This window comes from Hippoglossus hippoglossus, chromosome 18 (assembly GCF_009819705.1).
Source record: "Hippoglossus hippoglossus isolate fHipHip1 chromosome 18, fHipHip1.pri, whole genome shotgun sequence".
In the NCBI taxonomy this organism is placed as follows: Eukaryota; Metazoa; Chordata; class Actinopteri; order Pleuronectiformes; family Pleuronectidae; genus Hippoglossus; species Hippoglossus hippoglossus.
Window position 1 is genome coordinate 1884520 of NC_047168.1, and position 23561 is coordinate 1908080.

The 23561-nt window shown below is 43.5% G+C and overlaps 2 protein-coding genes and 1 long non-coding RNA gene across 4 annotated transcripts; all 3 read left to right on the forward strand.

Moving 5' to 3' along the window:
• Nucleotides 1-250: 250 nt before the first annotated feature.
• On the forward strand, nucleotides 251-20065 carry LOC117779176 (zinc-binding protein A33-like). 2 transcript variants are annotated; one of them, XM_034615161.1, is made up of 4 exons: nucleotides 251-362; nucleotides 10144-10148; nucleotides 17024-18169; nucleotides 19792-20065. In XM_034615161.1, exons 1-3 carry the CDS (start codon nucleotides 266-268, stop codon nucleotides 18113-18115), a joined length of 1194 nt encoding a protein of 397 aa, XP_034471052.1. In that variant the 5' UTR covers nucleotides 251-265; the 3' UTR covers nucleotides 18116-18169; nucleotides 19792-20065. The 2 variants fall into 2 exon arrangements, with proteins under 2 accessions (XP_034471052.1, XP_034471051.1); XM_034615160.1 differs by lacking the exons at nucleotides 251-362; nucleotides 10144-10148 and having other exon boundaries at nucleotides 16459-18169.
• On the forward strand, nucleotides 7815-12868 carry c18h4orf54 (chromosome 18 C4orf54 homolog). The gene is made up of 2 exons (XM_034615082.1): nucleotides 7815-12571; nucleotides 12606-12868. Exon 1 carries the CDS (start codon nucleotides 7912-7914, stop codon nucleotides 12529-12531), a length of 4620 nt encoding a protein of 1539 aa, XP_034470973.1. The 5' UTR covers nucleotides 7815-7911; the 3' UTR covers nucleotides 12532-12571; nucleotides 12606-12868.
• A 1091-nt stretch (nucleotides 20066-21156) lies between the features above and the next one.
• LOC117779207 lies at nucleotides 21157-21817 on the forward strand. Its single transcript, XR_004616949.1, has 2 exons — nucleotides 21157-21625; nucleotides 21667-21817. It is a non-coding gene; the product is annotated as an uncharacterized LOC117779207 (long non-coding RNA).
• The last annotated feature ends 1744 nt before the right edge of the window (nucleotides 21818-23561 follow it).

Consider the following 23561-nt stretch of genomic DNA (forward strand, 5'->3'; position numbering starts at 1 on the left):
TAAAAATATAAAATGATAAATACAATGTAAACAGAATATTTACAGTGTAACAGTATTTAAGACATATGAAATTGAAATTGCACAAATAGAACTGTAATAAGGCGCATGTAGACCAGTGAGGGCAGAGCTATAAGATACGACCCCCCCCCCCCCTCCACTGGGTCAAGGGGGTATCCCAGGGCCCTCTTAATGAGTCTGTCCTGCCTCTTCCTGTCAGCTGTACGGATGCTGCTGCCCCAGGAGACCTCTCCAAAGTTGAAGGCTGATGCCACCACAGAGTCATAGCTTGTCTTTAGGAGCGCCCCCTGCAGTCCAAAAGACCTCAGTCTCCTCAACAGATAGAGTCTGCTCTAGCCCTTCTTGTATTACAAGCCCAGTCCTGATTATTGTTGAGGTGAACACCCAGGTACTACAAAATATGTGATAGGATAAATTTACATACTGTATACTATTGTTCAAAAGAACTGTGTGGACACCTCCCCTCCTCCCCCTGGCCAATGACGGAAAGTGTGAAAAGGTTGGACATTTTTCTAAACTTTTCTAAGAGCTTTTGGTGATAAGAGCCAATGCCGGTGTGCTCAAACAAAAACATGTGATCTCTGCAGCAGGATGTCTGCCTGCACCACCTGCTGTCTGAATCCTCTGGAGGATTTGCTGCTGTTGTGAACTTGTCCAGTAGTAATTCTTTCTGTTGGGCTCTGAGTCTGAAAGGAGGCAACATGCTCCTTATTACAAGTTAGTGTATCATTACTGTCATTACATTAATTAGTTATTTAACAGAATTAAGCAAAAACTACTGGACAGATTAACAGGGAACTTGGTGGAAGGATGCGGTCCGGGTCGAAGAAGAACTCATTCAATTTTGATGTGAATCAGATCTTTCTTTATCGTTGTGAGATAGGACATTTTTCCACATTTCCATTGATTTCTCAAAGAATAATTCATGGATCTTGATAAAAAAAAAAGTCCCAAGTCTGCATGTAATATTTCAACATTATATTTCGTTCCTGTAATCTGTCCCCCCAATTGCCACAGAGGGGCTTCGAGATTGGGTTCATGTCTTGTGCTGGCCGACCTCTGTGATCAGATTTTCCAGCTTTAATAGAAATTCTGCTGTCTCGGAAGGTATGGACGTCATTTCCTGCTAAATTTGGAGCCTCTAGCCTATACTTAATATATTTAGGTCTCGAATTTGAACTAAATTGAATTGAATCTGCACAGTTCCTTGTGATCTTTGCTTTTTCCTGATGCCACTTCATTCCCGTTACCGGTCTGGTATACACCTCAGATACCAGATCCCTCACTTGTTCACTGTTCCAATGCAGGATGTAGCAAAATGGTATTAGGCTACTGCACAGAGGAAGCTGATGTTGGTGGGTGTACAAAGTGCTGGAGAATGAGTTTTGTGTTCCACCCTACTGTCCCATGTCCGTCTATTATCTATGCAAACTCCACACAGAATGAACTGGCCGAACTGGGATGGAAATCAAAAAAACATACAGCTAGGCAAAGAACAGATTGTGCTTTTTGTCCTGTTGACATATCAATTAATAATTAAACACACCTAACAAAGTGTTTTGTGTTGCCTCAACATAAAATCATCAGTCATTATTTCTTTTTGCATCCCTACCTGCGCATGTTGGAACAGGATATACGGGTTGCATACTTGTATCCAGTCTTTTGATACATGTAGAGCAGAGTTTCACCCAGTTAGGCTCAGGCTCCTCTCTGGTTTCCCATTCACTATCTACAATATTATACAGTGCTGGCAGGAAGGCATGGTAGGGGGGGGCACGGGGGGGATTTTTTGCCTACCAACAGCAACAGCAGACATCACAGTCCCTTGGTGAGTTCAGGGTTCGTTGCCAGCGAAGCCCTCAGCGTGCCCAGTTATTCATTCCAATCAGACTGGACTCCCTGCATGGCTGACTCCTTCATAAGTCGCAGCGGTGATACTCGTCACACAAATGTCTCATCATACTGGGACAGATATTTTAATATTTTGTATTCTTAGACACACATTCTATAGATTTTCTCAAATGCTATATGAAGCCGATAGCATTGGAGTTTTGTTATTTGAAAAATTAGACACTGGGGCAGCATGGATGTGGTGTGGTCAGGTTTGTCGGCTCAAGGCAATAAGTGGATTTCTTTCTCTGATGACCAGGTGGAACGGTTACTGGCAGAGTAAACAACACTACAGCACTACACTACACACACTGCTGCTAGTACAGTCATGACAGATAAGACCCAATCAGGATTCAATAGATTTCACTCATATTAGGGTATAGGTGCATATAATATATTAGTGACATTGAATCTGGGTTTTTAAATTAATAAGTTAAGTGTAAATACATTTTTCCCTTTATCGTTTTAGGGAAACAAGTGATTGAACTGCTTTTGAACTACACAGGTCGTCCTAATGCAAATGTTTACACGATATATCTAGGTACTTGCTGCAGTAAATCATTTCTTTGTCATTTTTTCCAGCTATTGTTTTGTTATTCCAAGTTTTATATTTTGATTATCTAGAATCTGTAAAAAAAAAAGAGGGTTGAGAAAGATGAAAGATTTAAAGAGGGGCCATTTAATGACGCTCAATAAAACATTAAAAACATATCCAATCAGGGAGCAAACATGGGTGTCTATGTCATCAGTTTCTTCCGTCCAGACTAAAACACAATCCCGCAGTTATCAAACTAAAACGGGCCGCCAGCGTCACCGAAGCTCTCTGTTCTTGTGGACGTAGCCGAAAAGTAGCCAATTGGCACAAGATTCACATCGGCCAGTATGTCATGATCCTAGTGATGGCGCCCTTGAGACTAGCATCTGCGGCTAAAAGATACTCATTCATTACAAAGTTATTCACACCCTACGTTAGATTCCGGACGAAACTGCAGCATCGCCACATCTGTCATCTATGTAACTCTAACTGACATATACACAGTTTTAGGAGGCTCTACGCGTCGTCAGTGCTTGGAGTCATGATGACACGACATGAGTCTTAGCTCAGTCCGTTCTCCTAATCCTTATCTTCATCTGCATGATGTACAGTAAATCTGGAATGCAACAGAATATTCAACCCTCCGCAGTTATAACCCTTGATGGGGAAGCATGTGAGCTTGACGTTAAATTTGAAACAGTATTTTAGTTTGACTGTTTTGCTGCTGAGGGACAAGATAAACAGATATAAAGCTAAAGGTAGGATTTTTATCAGTTATTTACCTGTTGAAAAAGTCTCCCAGTAAGTTCAGGCTGCATCTCACTTTAGCTGTTTTCAGACCTGCACTGAACTCTGTCTGGAGCTTCTGTCAGTGTCCGAAAAACCGAAGGAATTCAAAGATCTTAGGATGCTTAAGAGGTCCCATACATGTAAAAGACGTCAGACGAGATGATCTGACAACTTTTGGTTACCCCCTCTACCCCTCAACTGAATGTTCCCCACATTTCCGTGTTGTTTTGAACGCATCTGACCCGCACAACCACCTGCTGCAGTGAAAGACCCCGTTTTCTGGTGTTCATGTCTGAAAACGACTTTAGATTTTTTTCACCTGTCAGAGCCTGATAACTTATAGCTTTACCATTTTTATACGCCCATTCGCTGTTGGTGACATCATGAAGCCACCAATCATATTTTCCCCACAACGCCCATCTGCAGAGAGATCAGAACGACAGGGAAACCATGTGTCGGTGAGCAGGCCTCTTTAAAATGGCTTCGTCACAAAACAATAAAAGATGAGCTGTCTATGGTGCTGAAGAGTAACTTTGAAACCGTGTGTGCTTCTGCCTTTTAACTTCTTCAGCTACAAATGGGCTTTAACGAAGCTTGGTCATGCAAACAAACGTTTAAAACAAGATTCTACTGGACATCATATAGTTTAGGGAAGATACCCAAGAAAAGTTTTAAATGTGTCCACACTGCATCCATACATTAGCGGTACTGCCTGTCCTTTGAGTTTCACTGGGCAGCTGTAGTGGTCAGAAGTTTGGGGTGACAGTTGAATGCCAATCGGGTTCACCACATATATCCAGAATAAACGGGACGGGAGGCGGATGATTCCAGAAATAGACAATTTATTCAATTCTGACACATGATTTAAAAAGACTGATCCAGCAGCACAGGATCATGTGCAAAGTACGGAGTACTGGGCTGTACTTGATATAAATAACAGATTAAACAGAGAGAAGTTAAAGGCTCAAGACCCAATTTAATTCTAAACAAGGCCAAATAATCTAAATGAAATCTTAACGTGGGAAAAAATGTTTGGTATTGGTCCAAACAGGTCACCAGTCTATCACAGGGCTGACACACAGAAACCATTCATATTCATATGTCTTTGGACTATAGGTCTATAGAATACCTGTATGCACAGGGAGAGAATGCAAACACCACACAGAAAGACCCCAGGACATTGGTTACGTATTTAAACCCCAGATTCTATGAGTATAGACTTCGCCATTACCCATGCGCCACCATGCTGCCCGTCATGATTATGAGACATGACCCCCTCTACAATATGACTGTGAAAGCCTTTCATAATCGAGCTCCATCATATATCAAAGAGCTCAGAGCACCGTATTATCTCACTTCTCTCCCTGAATACAGGCTCTCTTGTGGTTCCTGGAGTCTGTAAGAGTAGAACAGGAGGAAGAACCTTCAGCTACCAGGCCCCTCTCCTGTGGAACCCGCTCCCAGTCTGGGTTTAAGGTTACACTTAAAACGTTCTTCTTTAATAAAACTTATAATTAGCGCTGGATCAGGTGAGCCCTGAACCATCCCTCAGTTATGCTGCTATAGGCCATGACTGCTGGGGGAATTCCCATCCTGCACTGATCTCTCTCTCTCTCTCTCTCTCTCTCTCTCTCTCTCTCTCTCTCTCTCTCTCTCTCTCTCTCTCTCTCTCCACATTTACTATACTACATGACACTAATTTTGTGTTTTTCTTTTCCCCCATATTTTGTATCTCTCTCTCACTCTCTCTTCCTCTCTCTCTCTCTCTCTCTCTCTCTCTCTTTCCCTCTCTCTCTCTCTCTCTCTCTCTCTCTCTCTCTCTCTCTCTCTCCTCTGACTCCACAGTTCTGGGATCAACAATAACAACAATAATATTATTTTTATGTTATTGTTATTCATGATCAGCATTGTTATTATAATTACTACTCCTATTTACTGGTGCTACTATAGCAGCGGAAGAAGGGAAGAAGTAGGATCCACACACTTCTTGCTCTTATGTAATCTTTCAGTTTTATTTCGGTCAATAAAGGTTTAGGCATTTATTTGAATGTATTAATTGCCTCTCTGAATACTTTAAAATAACAACTTAACATGGAAAAATTCATTATCAATCCTAGGTTACATTTATAAAACCACAATTTAATTATCCATGTAGTCACATAGTTTCTGGGTTTGCCAGATGTTTTAAATGTCTCTTTCCAAAGATCAACCTTTGACTTCACAGCTCCATAAACTCACCACCAAAACAATAAGAGGGTTTTAGTAACGATAAAACCATCTGGTAAAACCTGACCTTCATGAGTCCTTTCAGAAAAGAAAATTACAGATCAAAGCTGCACCTATTTATGCTTTGGAACCTCTGGCATCTTTCAAAGGCCCCCTTTCACCCCTGGCCTTAGACCGGCCCCCGGTGACACAGACTAACCCCTGGAGAGCTTCAACAGTCATACGTGCACGGCGGCTCTCTCCGCACTGGGTGAGTTGTTGCTGAGTTGTTGGCACTTGGGTGTTTATCTGCCACACTGCCTCCATCTGAGGTGTCACAAAACCCTGCGTACACTCCCTCCTGTCCGACATAGCTGCACTTTTCACATTTTGCCGCGGTGCCTACATTTGAGCCGCGCGTGTATTTTTAAAAACAGTCGCAAGTGAGTCGTCTGTCTGCTCAGACATGTTATCCGTCGGTCCGGCAGAAAGAGGCTGTCACTGATCTTCTTGTAATGTCCTAAATATACGTTCATTGGACCCGTTTGAGTCTACACTGGATAAGGTTTGTTGTCATGACAACTGATCTGACACACTGGCATTCGTATTAGTTCAATCATGGGACATAAGATAAATCTGATCAATTGTACAATTGTTGATAACTACAATTAGAAAAATTAAAAACAAGTAAACAAATTTAAACTCAATTAAATAATACATACATATATGTATATATATATACTGATCTTCCAAAGCCCGTTATTTAGCCATAATTCAAGAATACATGCACTCATTATACAAACCTTTAAGCCTACACAAATCCAGGACATTTTGAAAACACGCTGCCCATGAAAAGCCCGTTCCATCATGAAGGACCCCTCCCACCCCTTAAACAGACAAGCAGTCAGACTCCTAAACAACCTGCTGCCACCAACCCCCCCCCCCCTACCCCCCCACACACATGCAATCAACCCCCTGCCCACCCACAAACACACACAATCAACCCCCCCCCCCACCACTTCTACCACCTCTACACACACATATAATGAACAATGGGAATAGTCAATCAAGTGACATTTTTGCTGCACTGCTTTTTTTTTTGCACATTGGCATGAGAGAAACACCACTAAGTTCAGCTGTATACTGTAAGTGGATGCATGACAATACATTTCAGTTGACTTGACTTGATGTCTACTCGGAGAAAATGATGGAGTCATCTTATATCCAAAAGGTCAGCTTCACTGTGACATAATAAAGTTATGAAAAAAACCCGGAATATTCAACGCCATGACTCAGGAGCCAAAGGCGAGATTGTGATCGTCTTTCAGATTTGGTTGGACTCTGGATCCATGGCAGTAATCTGGGTGTCCACCTTGAAGGTTGAAGCTGTGGTGATTGTGCAGAGCTCAGACGTATGTGCTTCTTTGCGGGCAACATTTGTTTTTCGATCAGAATCAGCTTTATTGGCATAAGCATGCGAACATACACAAGGGACTGACTGTTTTTTTTCCCATTAAACATTAATAAAGTAGTAATAGAGCAGAGGAAGAACAACAAAGCACCAAAAGTTTGTCCTTTCGACTCAGGTCAGCTTCCCTCAATAGACGAAATAGTAGAAACCTGCTAAATAAAGAAAGACATGTAAACAACAACTTGACTGGTCGGCAGAGGCATTTATCCTTTTTTCAGAGATCCCCTCCGAACATGCTTTAACACATGTGAAAAACAATCTGCTTCGAATCATAGTTTCTCTAATGTGCGCCTTCTCCCTCAATGAAACACCCAGAGGCTATAAACATAAAGATAATGCAGATGCTGATGCCTGCAGCGGCTCCTCTGTTCATTCTGTAAACCATTCACCTCTCCGATCTGATCTGCAGACAGTCCATCTTTAAGTTGTGCTCTTCTTCTCGGACCTTTCACCAGTTCCCTGTCCTTTCTTTCCTAGCTGCGGTTTGCACGATCATATGAACACTGGTATATGTCTAGAGATAGTTCAGGTGGTGTTATAAATAAAATAATACAAAAAAAGAAAATATGAGTGGTTTACGTTATTTTCTATGCTTCTCCACGTTATAGTTGAATTTGGTTATTGTGAGAATTATACAGAAGTTGAAATATTCTTAAGGGAACCAAGAGAGAGGAATTCCGTATTGCATGGGTGGTCCTCTCAACGACCCCCCTTTGGTCCGCCACCCCCATCTTGAGACCCATGTGAGCCAGACGGTAGTTGGTAATGTCTCTGTTCCGTTTTAGATCCTGGGCTTTGGCCTTCATGTCACGGTGAGCTGGAATTTCTGGAGCGCTTCCGTGTCGTCATCAGAGTGACTGTCTAACCAGGCAAGGAGCTTTGCGCGCAGCACCACCACTGTCTGGAGGACGGGGGGGACCCTGGGTGGTGTGTGGGGGGGTCCATCTCTGTCGCCTCTTGTCTGTCGGACACCAAATGTAAGCTAAAACCTGCCACTCCAGCCATGGAGACGGAGCAAAGCTGCGTGGAGACTTCGGCGACTCTCCGGGCGATGAAAGATCTGCTCCAGAAACCGGCGCACGGAGGCGAGGATGCCCCGGTGAAGCAAGACGAAAGCAATTACGTCGATTTTGAGTTCGTGGACGTGAAGACAAGAGGGGCAAAAGCCGGGAAAGACTGTTGCTTTGATTTGAGAAACCAAATGTCTGTCCTAATTGACAAGAGGAGCGCGGGAGCTCCGTGCGCAACGGGACCAACCCATGAGCTGGCGAATAAAGCAGAGATTGATTCCGAGAGGAAAGGGAGTTCCGGGGTTGAGAAACATGCAGGAGCTGGCGAGGAGTGTCCCCCTGATTCATCATCGTCATCAGTTCCTCCTTGTCTCAACGCAAAGTCAGAGGGTCGTCTCGAATCAGGAGACCGAAGCGAGCGCGCCATTACGCAGCCGGATGTGTCCAAACACGAGGACTTGAAGACAGAAAGAGATGGTGAATTACACTGTGATGACAATTATCTGAGTGGGAGAAGTGAGTCGGATGATGATGATGATGATGAAGAGGAGGAGGAGGATGTTAGTTTGGTGCTTTCTGATGACTGCGTCCCGTGCGTAACCGAGGACGAGTCTCATTACATTACCACACACGAGATCCAGCTCTCTGAGCTGTCTGACCACGAGGGGGACTCCTCCACCAGCTGGGACATTGAGGATGACATCCAGGTGTACACCTTTGTCGATTATGCTTCTCTCGACGGATACAGGGCGACGGGGCAGAGGGGGGCCGGCGGCCAGCCTCGCTCTCAGGGCGCAGCAGCAACAGTCAGCACTCTGCTTGAAAGTGATCCGTGCGACGCGGCCAAGATCACCAGCTCAGATGAGAGTGTGTCAAAGCCCCAGCAGCAGCAGCAGCAGCAGCAGCAGCAGTGCAGTGGAAACAGTGGGGGGCAGATCCACCTGTCAATCAGGGCCACTTCTCGAGCTATAAATGACCCTGGCAACATCCAAGAACATGGCAATATTCTTTATCATACCAGGCGCTCCGGAGACCTGGGTCGCTATGTGTTAAGGGGAGTTGATGGGAAGACAGAGACGCTGTGTGACAGGGCGAAGTGCTTCATAGCTGTGCCAGGACGCGTGCACTTTGGCGGCAAATTAAAGGGGAAAGAGGTCACTGAGAATTCCAGCGGTGCGTCCAGCGCCGTCAGCGAGCTGGACGACGCTGACAAGGAGGTGCGCAACCTGACAGCCAGAACCTTCAAGAGCCTGGCTTACCCTTACTTTGATGCCATCAATTTCAGCACCTCCAGTGAGTCCTCTGCATCAGAGCATGGCATAGGGATAAACAGGTGGTCCACGTTTGTCGACCTGAAATATGGCAACATGAACATGTCACAGGGGCTGGACCAAAGTGTGGTTTCCCACCAAAACTCGACGGCCTCCTTCGAAATAGCGAAGAACATAGACAATAGAGGTTATAAGGACATTGCACTGGCAAGCATCAAACCGCCACCCGGCAAGATCTTCACTCTGAGTGGAACCCCCCATGGTGCGTCGTCTTCCACCAAGAAAATAGAGCTGATGGGGAAATTCAGCCAGGGTCACAGTGGGCTGATAAGACTCACGGAGACTCTGAATTTTCGATGCAATGTCAAATCGGGAATGTCTGGTGGAGAAAGGCGCACGAACTTTGCAGAAAACGCCGCAGGATCACGTTCCACGGATGAAGTTACCAACAGTTTGCAAGGCAGCCAGAGGAGAGTGGCCAGCAAGCCGCCCTCTAAAACCATGGAGGACACGCACAAGAAAGCCACATTTGCCTCGAGCCTGATCAAAAATGTGATTTCTAAGAAGATGCAGTTCGAGCAGGAGCGCAAGATGGAACGAGGGGAGATCAGCGAGCCGCACCAGGCGCCTTCTCCGTGCTGTGTGCAGCAGGAGGGCGACAGTCACAAGGGGAAGGGGAGCAGGGAGCTGCAGCGACAGAGCTCCAGGTTCTCAGAGAGCAGCTCCGACTACGCCATAATGTGCGTGGATGAATTAGGGGACCTTGTGGACAGCGGCTCGTGCGAGACCAGGAGCGACTCCCGGAGACACGACGCGGCCGCTCCGGCACCAGAAACTAATTTGGAGCCGGCGGACGAGGTTGGAATCGATACTAAAAAAGGCGCATTGGAAGCGTCCAGGAGCACGCTCCTCCGCAGCCAGAATAGCGCGTTCAGATGCTGGAGGGACGAGGAGCTAGAGTTTCACAAGGATCATAAAAACGATCAAACTCAGGAGGAGAAGCCGCCGTCGGCTCACGACAGAGAGGGCGACGGGGACCAGTGCGCGGCGGGCAGCGGCAAACCCACGAAAATGTCACATTTGTTTGTGCCAAGTATCCAACTGCTGTCCGGTGACGGAGAGGTCGGACAGCAGCTGCAGAGCAGGAGTTATTCTCCGTGTGACGAGGAGGGAGGCGTGAAACCGCGCTCCGACAACACTTTATACGTCGCGGACTCCAGGAGGGTCGCTACCTCCAAATCTCCGGAGATTAAAATCAACTTGAGGAGCGTCCGGGACAACAAAGCGGAGCCTTTCGGCGTCTCCAAGCTGCGCGCTCCTAATATAGGCTGTAACGCGGCCAGCCTCGCCAGAGCAGATGACTTCAAATGCCAGGCGCTGGCTGCAGCTCTGAAGGGTGAGTGTTCAGATAAAGTGCCGCATTTCATGGTCAGAGACATCAGAGACAATATAGGGAAGCTACAGACGCCAATTCACCAAGTGAGGGACGTGCGTAAACTGGTTAAAAGCTCCTATCACTTTGTTTCTTTGGACAACAATGACAATAAATCAAACACCGCATCGGCTGACAACCACCCAGAGCAAAAGAAGCCAACGCCCAATCGAAATCCCAATTCTGTGTCCCCCATAGTGATAAAATGTCAGTCCGTGAATACAAACAACAACGGAAAACAGTGTGGTGATATTGACTTGTCTAACCGGGAACCCTTGGACTTTGACAGAGCGTCTCCAGAGGGCGCCAAAAGTGCTCCACTGCAGTGGGCAGCAGGGAAAGCAGCCTCAAATAATTCCTCAGAGGGAGACATTGGTTTGAGAATGGAAAGCAGAATAGCTTCAAACAAACAGGAAAAAACTTCAGATATTACAGATAAGAAACCTGAATCCAAAATGGCAAACCAGGGGGCTCTGGCAAAACTCCAGGCTGCCGTGAAGACCATGGAGCAGCTCTATGTGTATGAGAAAAATAATTGGAAAAGGAAGAATGAGCTGCAGCCCCTCACAGACAGCCACGTGCTCTCGATGTTAGCTAGCGAGGGACATGGAGGACCTGAGGAGGACGGAGCGAGAGGGTCCAACATGTACCAGCCAGCGAGACGAGACTCCTATCCCAACTTAAACAAGACACCACCCGCACTAACAGCGTCCCCGAGCGGTGAGAGCCTGCTGCGGCGGGAGGACAAAGACCCTCTCAAGAGATTTCAGACACCCGGTGGCCGTGATGACAGGCTGTTTGCTAAGCCAGCGCAAACCACCGGCACCACAGGCAGCAAAAACAAGTTCAGCCTCAGCACTAGCCTGAAAGCTTCCACAGCCGCTAAGGTGACTCAGTCAAGCGCAGTCGCACAAACACCTTTCAGCACCAAAAACTTTGTCCCGAAGTCCCCCAAACTGCCCGCGTCATTAAAAATCCACCAGCAAAGGGGAAGCGGAAACGATGGAGCTCAATCAAAGGAGGTGGACAGATTTTCACAGGACAATGAGAACTATCTAACCATTCCGGTCAAGTCTCATGCCAGCAGCAGCAAAAAGCCCCCTTGTGCTGATAGAACATCCGTGTATTCATCCGCCGCTCAGTCACACCCAACCACTCCTCCAGGATACTTTGGATGTGGTGCCAGGTGCCATGAGGACCACAGCCAGACCCACAAACACTCCAGCATCGTGATGGAGACATGCTCGCCAGAGATACCCTCTGCTACCATCTACCACTCCTTACCACTGGGCATGTCCCCCAGTCAGCCACAAGTTTACTGCTTCTCCCCGGCAATCACCCCCGCTCCCACCATAGACCCCTTCCAGGCCACCCAGCGGAAGATGCTCCTGGATCCCACCACTGGAAACTACTACCTGGTGGACACTCCTGTGCAGCCGGCCACCAAGCGCCTCTTTGACCCAGAAACAGGCCAGTATGTGGATGTGCCCATGCCGCAGCCTCCCATGACTCCGCTGCCCATGCCAATGTCACCATTGGCACTCAGTCCCGGAGCATATGGACACACCTACATGATCTACCCAGGCTTCATGCCCACACCCTCAATGATCCCGACCCGGACGCTGGTGCAGTCCCAGATGTCGATGCAGCCAGGGATGGAGAGTGGCGAGAAAGCCATGTCCCAGCAGACTGAGGGGATGTACATGGAGAGCCCCTACTACATGGCAACTGGGAAGTCTCCCCAGGCGGCCACTGGATCTCAACAGCAGGCCTATACCAGCAGGCCGCTACAGGGCTACTCCGGCATCAAGCAGCCGGTCATCAGCATTACATCCCAACAGGGGCCCCGGATCATTGCCCCGCCCTCATTTGATGGGACCACCATGAGCTTCGTGGTGGAGCACAGATAAACAGCAGCTCACCTGGACAGGTGAGTGGATCTGAATGTTAACCCTGTCATCGAGACTAAGTCAGACTGGTGTTGGACTGGTGTTGGACTGATTTTATAATTTACTATTACTGTATAAATGCATTTCAATATTAAAATGTATCATCTATTAAAATCACAGATTACTTATAATGAAATCGTGAGAGGACACTCTTAGGACCTCATTGGAAGTTTTCTAACAAGGATTGTTTTATGACTAATACTACAATCGTAAATGGAGGTCATGCATGGGGTCCCAAACCTTTTGGCCCATTACCTCTTAAAACAAAAGCATCAACTTGGCTTGAATATTAGTTTGCAAACAAGTACTATTTGTAGTTATTTGTCTCAGAAAACTAAATTAAATAATGGAAGGAATAAAAAAAGATGTGGATTAATATGTCGGTGTTTGCTCTTTCTGTAATAAGCTCACGACAATTTAAATTTTGTGATATAAATCCTGCCTTAGGGTAATGTAACAGCTCTGAGCCTTCTCCTATGAAATGGAAATATGACAAAATCTAAGCTGAGGATCCAAATCATGTCCACAAGAGAACATGGACAATATACTAGCGCATATATTATTTACAGATGAATCTACCAGTACTATTGCTACCAACGCAAACCCTGCTGCCCATATTCCCATTTAGATAAGATAAGATAAGATACAACTTTATTGATCCCACACCAGAGAAAGTCCCTTGTTACATCAGCAGACAAGTCAGAATGAGGTATAAAAGACAATAACAATATAAAAAAAGTCAACAGAATAAAAATAATATTTAGAATAATTCGTCAAAAGACCATTTGAGTAAAGCTGTCTTTACTAAAAAGATCCCACAAAACACAATTATCTGTATATTGGCATATATTAGCATTATAATTATTAGTAGCATGATATATAGCCTTTCATTGTTGCTCCATTGATACGAGAGAGAGAGGGTCTTTCCTGCCTTTACCTTCCCGGTTAAAATTGTTCTACTTGTTCATAGTATGGAGGCCCCACAGTGCTAAATAAATAAATAATACATATCATATTAAGAGCCACAATATTTATAATTGGCAATTAAACTGTATAAAGATGTGATAGGCCTACATCTTTAAAACTTATTTAATATGTATTGTATTCATTATTTCAACTGTATATTTTCACAATAGAGTTTTACAAGGAGTTTATTGCAGGTATTTTCTTTTTTGATTCCAGCAATTTTAAATGTTCTATTTTACAAAATCACTATTGAAGTTTACCAATAGGGAAAAAATGAAGCCCAACTAGTATGGAGGCTGAAGTTTTCCAAATTTATATAAATCAATAAACCAATATCAAATAAATTATTTCTATAAAGATGGACAAAATCACAATTTATCCAAATAATTAAAAAAATTAATTAAATACATTTAAAGATACATTTTAAAAACCTATTCTGCTCAAAGTAACGACGAATCAAAGACCTATAGTTCTGCCCTGTGTCTGAAAAAATATAATTGAGAAAATGGCATTGTTAAGTCGAGAAACAAAAATGTAAAAAATAAATCCTACCAGATCCCTTTTATTTAGTTTAACTTTAAATGCCTTTGATCTCCTTTGATTTGGGCTTCATTTTCTTGCCATCGTCAACGTTTTTAATGTAATTAAAACATTTTTTAGCAACAAACTGTTGTTTAGAAAAAAGCTGGATGAATTAACATCATACAAAAAGTGATCTGAGTTTAAATTGTATTTATTTCCCTGTTGTTTTTTAAAGAAGGTTATGTATTCGCCCGGTCTGTTGATTTGTTTGTTTGTTTTGTTGTTTGTTAGCAGGATTACGAAATTAACTGCTTAAACGCTTTTCCATAAAACTGAGTGGAGTGATGTGGGATGAGACATGTAAACCCCCGATTCAGTTTTGGAGCAGATCTGGGAATGTTTTTATCAGAATAAACCATATCAGACAAATTTTGATGTCTGATCTCTATCTATCCCTGATTTGGTGCGGCTTGATTGAATTTATATATTTCATTTTGAACTATTTGTGTTTCCATAGAAACCTTCATATTATCCCCAAACCCCCCTAAGTACATAGTGGATGGGTGGTGCACTCTCTATATCACAATTTTACATCTTGCCTTAAGGCAAATTAGCCATATTCAAATTAACAGTTTTCTAGTATCATTTCATTTGGATGACGACATAAATATGAACCAGTCATACTAGGATTTATCATGCATGTAAAAAGGACAATATATGATTACAAAATTTTCAAATTGAGCAGCCTGAACTAGTTTATGAATTCTGATATCACAGCAGGGATACAGAGGATTACGTTGATATACGATTCTTCATGGGCTGGGTGTTGTGTGTGTACCATGGTGGACATGGTAAAAGGTCAGGCAGTGGCAGGTGTTTGTTATGCGTGTACACCAAGAGCCTCAGCTGCTGCTGGACATCGAGAGGCTGCCTGGCAGGTCAGAGTCTCAGCAGGGTCAGCCGGCTTTTTATAGGACCGGTCGTTTAAAGACAGAAAGATGGAGAGGCCAGCTTTACTGATCAGCAATTATATAAACATGGCATGCGACATGGGAGCAGATAGCCTCAGCTGCACCGTGGCCGAGCATGTGGAGTTCCCCCCTTCTCATCGGAGAATGAGACCCACATACTGGAGGGCTCAGCTGTGTTTATAGTAGTAAACAGATCTGGGATCTGATGGTTGGAGAGAGGAGAAGGTTGCTGGTTTAAATCCTCCTGACTGGGGGCACAAATGTGTATGGGTAAGTGTAAGTCAGAGGACAGTCATCTTGTCGTCTATAATAGACCTCTTTTATCAGTAGAAGACCCCCAAGTTCATAGAGCTGATTGAGATAGTATTGAATTCCAAGTTTGACCGATTTGAGGTTTTTGTTACCTCCGTCAGGGAGGTGATGTTTTTGTCTGCGTTTGTTTATTAGCAGGATTACACAAAAAAGTACTGAACTGATTTCCATGACATTTTGTGGAGGGATGAGGCATAACCCAAAGAGGAATCCATAACATTTAGGTTATAAGTATATGTGCAGTTTGGTGCAGATCTGGATCAAATGAATTTAAATCGGGCTTCATAAGGAGAATGTTGGAGACTGTTTTTTTCCAATGTCTGTTTTTAGTTTACAGTTCCATTTTATCCAAATGAAAGTTTTATTTTTTAACAGCCCTTTTCACCACAACATCTTCACGTGTCTGTGAAGAACAACTTGTCAGAGATTTGTTTGTGACTGAAATCTGTCAGACAGATGAGCTAATTATGACTGCCTAGCTAAATGTGGTTTAATTCAGGAAAGCCAACCACAAACTGTCACTCAGCACTCATGTGTGACTTTTCAGAACAATGGAGTTTCCACTCTAATGGCACTTCATTTCTGAAGATTAAAGGACACTGGAAATTGTATTATGGGATTTTAGATTTACACAAAGTAGCATTTTAGAATTAAGGTTTGATTAATCTAATATAGTCATAGCACATCGTCCATACCAGGCATGTATGTTTTTGAATATGAAATACGTGGTGCAGGTTATGAAACACAGACAGGGCAGGTGAGCAGCAGGTGGAATGCAACACACCCACGGTTGGAACAGTGACCGAGCAGCGTGCCTACACGTCGTCTGACTGCCTGGACTTTAACCTGGAATGTGTTGATTGTATTTGTCTGTCAGAGAAGACAGGAGTCTGAACGACAGCTAAGGCAATAAGGAATACCTGGAACACTGGAGATACTGGGCTGTTTCCAGTTTGAGTCAAACACTTCACTTTTTGTTAGTCCTCGTGTTTTGAGCTTCATGAGACAGGCGTCTCCATTTTTGTGCTGAGTCATCGTTAACTGGCCCATGATCTCTTACCAGAAATGCCCTGAAAGGACTCCTCCCCTTTTTAACTGTAAGGAAACACAGTTTGTGACCTTCTTACTCTGAGGTGAGAGGCACAGGAAAGGATAACAGGATTCAAACCCAGCACTTTCTCTAAGACGGAACAGATACAGTAAGAAGAGCTCGGGACACTGCATGGGAGACTGACATGTTGCTGTTTCGGTGCAGCGCTGACTGGTTTGACTGAGGTGGGACTCAAAGTGAAAGTAACTACGACTGGCTGAGGTTGTGATCACACTGCCTCTCTGCTGTGTTTTTTTACTCTCATTTATAACAGAACATGGCTCTGCGATCAGCCGTTGACTTTTCTTGTCCCGTCTGTTTTGAGATTTTCAAAAACCCTGTCGTGCTGTCATGCAGCCACAGCTTCTGTAAAGACTGTTTGCAGACCTGGTGGGCGGACAAAGTGATTCTCCAGTGTCCAGTTTGCAAAAGAAGATCTTCAAAGAGTGATCCGCCATTTAACTTGGCGTTGAGGAACCTGTGTGAAGCCTTGTTACAGGAACTTTCTCTGGAAGAGAGCGCCTCTGCCGGTACTGAGGCTCTCTGCAACCTGCACTCTGAGAAACTAAAGCTCTTCTGTTTGGACCATCAGCAGCCTGTGTGTGTCGTCTGTCGTGACTCGAGAACACACACCAATCACAGTTTCAGACCAATCGATGAAGCTGCACAGGACAACAGGGAACGGCTCAGGACATCTTTAAAGCCCTTACAGGACAAACTGGAGCACTTGAGTCAAGTTAAAGTTAACTGGGATTTAACAGCGGATGAAATTAAGGCCCAGGCCAGACAAACAGAGAAGACGATTAAAGGTGAGTTTACGAAGCTTCAGAATTTTTTACAAAAAGAAGAAGAAGCCAGGATGACCGCACTGAGGAAGGAAGAGGAGCAGAAGAGTGGAGTGATGAAGCGGAGGATTGAGGCTCTGAGCAGAGAGATAGCAGCTCTTTCAGAAACTATCAGAATCACAGAGGAGGAACTGAAAACCGCAGACATCTCGTTCCTGCAGAACTACAATGCTGCAGTGGAAAGAGTCAAGCAGCGCCACCTGCTGGAGGATCCAAAGCTGGCCTCTGGAGTTTTGATAGACGTGTCAAAACATGTGGGCAACCTCACCTTCAAAGTATGGATCAAGATGAAGGACATGGTCTCCTACACTCCCGTGATTCTGGACCCAAACACAGCTGAGCAAAACCTTTTCCTAAGTGAAGATCTGAGAAGTGTACGATGTGTAGAGAGGGAGAGCCAGCTTCCGAAAAACCCAGAAAGATTTGATGGTTACACCACAGTCCTGGGATCTGAGGGCTTTAACTCGGGGACTCACAGCTGGACTGTTGAAGTTCAAAATGATGCAAACTGGGCAGTGGGTGTGATAGAAGAGTCTGTCCGGAGGCAAGGAGATATTCCGACTGGTTACTGGGAAATATGGTTCCAAAATGGTAAACTCCAAGCATACTCTCCACCACACTTGGACCGTACTCTCTCAGTGAAGAACCCGATTCAGAGGATCAGGGTGCAGCTGGACTGGGACAGAGGAAAGCTGTCCTTCTTTGACCTGGATACCAACACAAACATTTATACCTTCTCACAGACATTCACCAAGAAGCTGTTTCCCTTCATGAACACCACTTCCACAGTGCAACTGAGGGTATTACCAATGACAGTCAATGTACAGCTCGGGATGTAGACAGTTATGAGGATGATGACAATCTCTTCAATAAGACCCATTTTATAACTTAATGTAAGTAATCACCATATTCACAATGTTTCTAATACCTGATATCTGTATGTGATCTTGCCGTCATGTTCCTTTGTCAGAACAACTCTTTTCCTCCAAATCAACCCTTGAGTGTGGAGGCATATTAGTGGCAAAACTATATGGACAGGGATCAGTCTGCAAGAGGAAAATCTGATATTTGATGGTTTTGATATGATTAAATCACCATCAAGTCATGTTCAAAATGTGTTCACTATAAGGTTTGGTCAGTTGGTTATAGAAATGCAATCCTCACGCTGTTCAATTAAAATTAAAAGTCAAATTAAAAGTAATTAAAAGACAAAATGGACACATGACACTGAGATTTTAATTCAACAGTTTGAAAATGCATCACTGCCGTTAATTTCAAATCAAATTGGAAAAGTGTCATAATTTACAAATTGCTCCACTTGTAATGCTGCCAGTTAAATAAATGGACCAACTACACTTTTAAATTGTAATATTTGCAGCTAATGTTCTAGAAAATGACATATACAGGTCAGTATCGGTCAGTTTACATAAAATCAGGATTTAGCTCATAAACCATGGTTAGGAATTCCCGATCGATCTCAGAACCCTTTTTGAATCTCAAATTCTTGTTTGGATAAAGCTTCAGCTTTTGCTCCATCATTTTGGCATTAATAAACTTCCATACAGAGTTGATGAGGCGTAGTTGTCTCAGAGAGTTAATGCGAACAAACAGTAAGAGACAGACACACAAATTAAAACAACTAAAGAAAAACTAATATCTCTGGGGAAAAAGTGCTGCCATACGTGTAGAAGACACTGGCTAAGATGTCAAAAGAGTTTGTGGTCACGTTATCGCCTCAGCTGAGTTAATATGTCACTTCCTGTCTCTGTCTGCTCCACTTCTCTCTTGAATAACACAAAGGATTTGATGCTGTTGTGAACGCGTCTGTGCAGAAAACCTCCCGCTGTGTTGTGCATGTGTGAAAGGCAAGCTCTGGGTAGACTCCATAGCAAATCCTCCGGGTTTTACCTGGAGGTCATGTCCGAAAACGGCTTCAGGTTGTTTGATCAGAGCTCTCTACAGTGTGTCTGTGGTATATCTATCATGAGATTCTTTTTTACCAGGAGTGGAGAACCTCCAGATTCCAAGTCGTGAAAGGCCTTGGAGACAATCCAAGTATAAAAAAAAGAGCTGTACAGTGTTTTTCATTCTCATGTGATAAATGAAAGTAACAAAGTAGTGGATGAAATGTCCTTCAGGCTTCTGGCTGTACGTGTCAGGTCACGGTCGGGGACAGAGACGGTATTAAACATTGCAGGTTCTGTGGTGAGCAAGCAGATAGCTAAGAGGCTCTTGCGGCTGTGGAGCTGCTGAAACCAAACAAAGTCAAATTGTTTCAGGGTCACAAGGAAACCGTCACAGAGCCAATTAATGATGCGATTAACATTAGCAAGTTGTTGCGGCTAAAACGAGCTGTGAGTGGCGGTTGTAGCCGTCCCTTTAGAGAAGTTACTGCGATTCTATCATACTGTGCACAAATTCAACATTTCCCCATGTGAATGATAATACCTGTGGCAGGCCGTTCATGCCGTGTTCACAAGAACTGAGTCTGTTTTGTTTTGTTGGTTTCCTGCAGAACTGAACTCTGGGCGGATGCTGGACTGCTCCGGGTTCCGGGCTCTTCACTGTGCTGCACCCTGTATGCTTGTTTTATCAGCTGGAGGGGATGGTGTCGCCGGTTTATCTCATTTGTACAAGATGTGTATAAGGTCTGTGTTCCTTGCTTTGTTTTATCTCCTCACGTTGTAAAAAAAATTGAAAAGACTTACTTTATACTCAGGCCTATACTGCACTGACTCTGCTTGTTTGTAATCACCCACTCCCAAAACTAATCAGGGTTTAATTCTGATTAAAAAAAAAATGATGTCAGGTTATGTGTGTGATGTTTGTCGTGTATTTTAGACAATAAGATTGGACACAGCTCCAACAGATGGAAACAATTATGATTACCATCTTGATTTCATTTTTATGCCACTTTATAGCAATTAACTATGAACTATCTGTTACTGCTGGAATTTAAGTCATGAAATTACTTAAAATGTCGGTTATATATACAGATATGTCATTTGTGATGCCTTCATGTGCATAATGTGGCTAATGTGATTTGTGTGTTGAACCTGTACAGTGGTAGACATACAACAGATGTCTCACCAAGCTCCTGCAGACACGCAGTTTGTGGAAGCCGTGCTGTATTGTATGGGAACTTTTATGTTTTCATTCAGTGACCACATGGAGGAAGTTTGTGTTTGTGTCAAGATCAAGTTTGCTCATTTTCATTTCCCCGCTGTTTTCACTGGAATGTAAAGAATGTGATTGTGCAGATGCAGAATTCTCTCCATCAGGCACGGCAAAGAGAGATAAACAGCAACTGTGTGATTTGCAAACTGGTTTTCAATTCGCCCCATTCAACATGTATTTCCATGTGTGTCACTGTTTCTACATGACGATATTGAAACAGAATTATTTGATACTGAGTTATTGGTTTGTATGCAATAGTTCTCAGACTGTGGACCTGCTGGACAGTCCATGTTTTTTTTTTTAAACTCTGAGACAACACATGTTTTAGAATGGTCGCTGTATTGGACAAAAGAGAATTGTGAAAAGATCATGTGTCTTATTAAGACGCGGTTCGTGTCAACAGATCCTGCTTTGATTGTATTTGATAAGGCACACACATTAATAAGGTTTTCCTGACGTTTAATTTTAGTTTCTGCTGCTGAAATGTTCTGGTTTTCAAATTGATTGTGGACCTCCCATCCCCCCATCTTAGTTCACTTCCCCTTTTTGGCTTCACTCGTCAAACACTGGGCTGGAGGCCGATATTTCACCACCCAGACAAATCAAACCAAAAGTAGCCCCAGATTTTATAAATTGTAGATGATGCACGTGTCCTAATACTATAAACTAAGCTGTATAATCTACTTTCCCAGTTATTTTGCAGTTAACTGATTAACTCACTGTTCTTGCTGACAGGTTGTTCAATCATTTAATCATAAAATGGTAAATCCTTCCATTAGCTTTTTTTCTGCCTGTTGCAGCACTTTTCTTGAGATATTTCAGCAGTTTTTGAACGAGCATGATTATTTACGCTTTTACTTCAGTAATAGCGACATGTGTGTATAAGTGTAAATACTTTTTTTTCACAGGTCTCATGGAGAACCTGATGCCATGAAGCATCCCTGAATGATTCTGGGACTTAAAGTGTTTCAGGGTCTTGTGCGGAGTCGGGGTCACTGGACCACTCCTCTGCTTTGAAACTATTATATGAACCTTGTGGACAGACAGTAAATGTAATCAGGGTAAAGCATGGAGAGGAGAGCTGAGGATGTTGGAGACTCTGGGAAAGAAGTGGTGAGCACACGTGAAGTGAAGGGGTTGAGAAAGAGAAATGTCAACTTTTACGATGTCTTGTCCAAAATGACAATAATGACTGCTGAACATGATTTGATAGGTTTTTTTTCCCCACTTAGATGTGTTTTGCAAATGTACAGTGTCGTTCAAAAGTGTGTCACAAATGCAGAATGCAATATTACATTAGATGCTGTTTGTAAATGTGTTTGTGCGTCTTTGAAATTGAATAAACATGAGACCCTTTTTGCAAACCTGTATGTTATCACTCGCTGACTGACTAGATGGAGTTCAGGTAAGAGGGACAAGGACATGGTTAGCCTAGCTTAGCATAAAGACTGCAAATAGTGGGACAGCTATAGCCTGACTCTGTCCAAAGATAAGAAAAAATACACTTATCAACAATACTTCTAAAACAAAGTGCGTTTCTTTGTTGTGGCTCAGGGGGTTTCGATCCCAGTCTCCACCAGTCTGCATGCCGAAGTGTCCTCGGGCAAGATAGTGAACCCCAAATTGCCCCCATTGTATGTAACTGATGTGTCCTAGAGAAAGTGCTGCACATAGATGCACTGTATGAATGTCTGTGTGAATGGGTGAAAGGCTAAACTGTATTGTAAAGTGCTTTGAGGGATCATCAAGAGTAGAACAATTCTATATACAGAGCAATTACCATTTTTTTACTCATACAAAAATAACTTATTTGGGGATTTAGGCTGAGTTACCTGCTGGAAATGTTGAACTTTTCTTTTAAAACCATAGAAGATAATGGAGATTTGAACTACTGCTGATAACCTCAACCCTTGATTGTCTGGATCAGGTGTCGCTTTAAGACACACATGACCTTACACAGCATCAGGAACTATTTCTTCCAGGTGTTGGTGCGATCTTTATGAACCTGAATTTATAACTGGACAAATTGTGTTGGATATGTCCAAAAGCTCCAAAATACACCTCCCGATATCTCTAAAGCTCTGTGAACAACACAAACAGACAATATGGGGCTGCATTCTTCGGAGGCTGCATTTGAAAACCGTGGGGTGCGACTAGACTGTCCCATTTTGAAGACTCTTTCAAATATGTCCCTCAATCCAAGAGAAACAAAGACTACAACAGGTGGTTCCTCGATTGAAACATAGCTGAAGTGTGCAGCTTTACGGTCTTGTTGTCACAGGTTGCCAGGTTGGGTACCATCTGGTGAGAAAACCACCTAAACTCAAACTGTCTTATTCCAACAAGGCAGCGTTGCTTGGTGGATGGACACAAGAAGTAGATCCAGCATGTTACTAGCCTAAAATCATTTGTCTTAGCTTTAGAGGCATAGGCATGTGCATTTTTAAACTGGAGTGAATGTGTATCAGTTTCCAGTCTCGCCATGCTAAGCTAGGCGCTCTGTACCTAACATACAGACATGAGATTTGATATTGACCTAAAAATCTCCCTCAGGAAGAAAGAAAATTCCTTGAATTGAATAAATGAGAAGAAGAAATGACTGATCTGGTCTGGAACTGCAGAACTCACTGGCCTGTTTGCATGGCTGAAAGCTGGCTTAGCACTGCTGATGGAGGAATGTGAGCGTTGTGAGCAGTCAGTGTCCAAGGCTGGTACAGTAAGTGGGTTAGCAGGGGATGGAGATGCAGCAGGATCGTGTTGCAGAGCTGTAACTGTACACACAGGCATTTAAACCCATGTTTGTCTGAAACGCATTCCATTACAACCCGATCAGTAACACACACACACACACACACACACACACACACACACACACACACACACACACACATTATTTGTATTAATCAAATGATTAAAGATTGAATAAACCGTGTGTCTAACATATATCTTTATTTATAAGTTTAACTTTAATTAATTAAATCCTTCTCAAGTTCTTTGATTTATTCACACAATGTAATAATAATAATAATAAAAAGAAAACTTGCTTAAATGTGACACTTTACGTTGAACTTATGTTATAAAGTTACATACAGTTTTAATATGTAGTGT

Coding starts and splice junctions, on each gene's coding strand:
- c18h4orf54 (XM_034615082.1), top strand. CDS start 7,912: ATGGAGACGGAGCAAAGCTGCGTGGAGACTTCGGCGACTCTCCGGGCG.
- LOC117779176 (XM_034615160.1), top strand. CDS start 16,709: ATGGCTCTGCGATCAGCCGTTGACTTTTCTTGTCCCGTCTGTTTTGAG.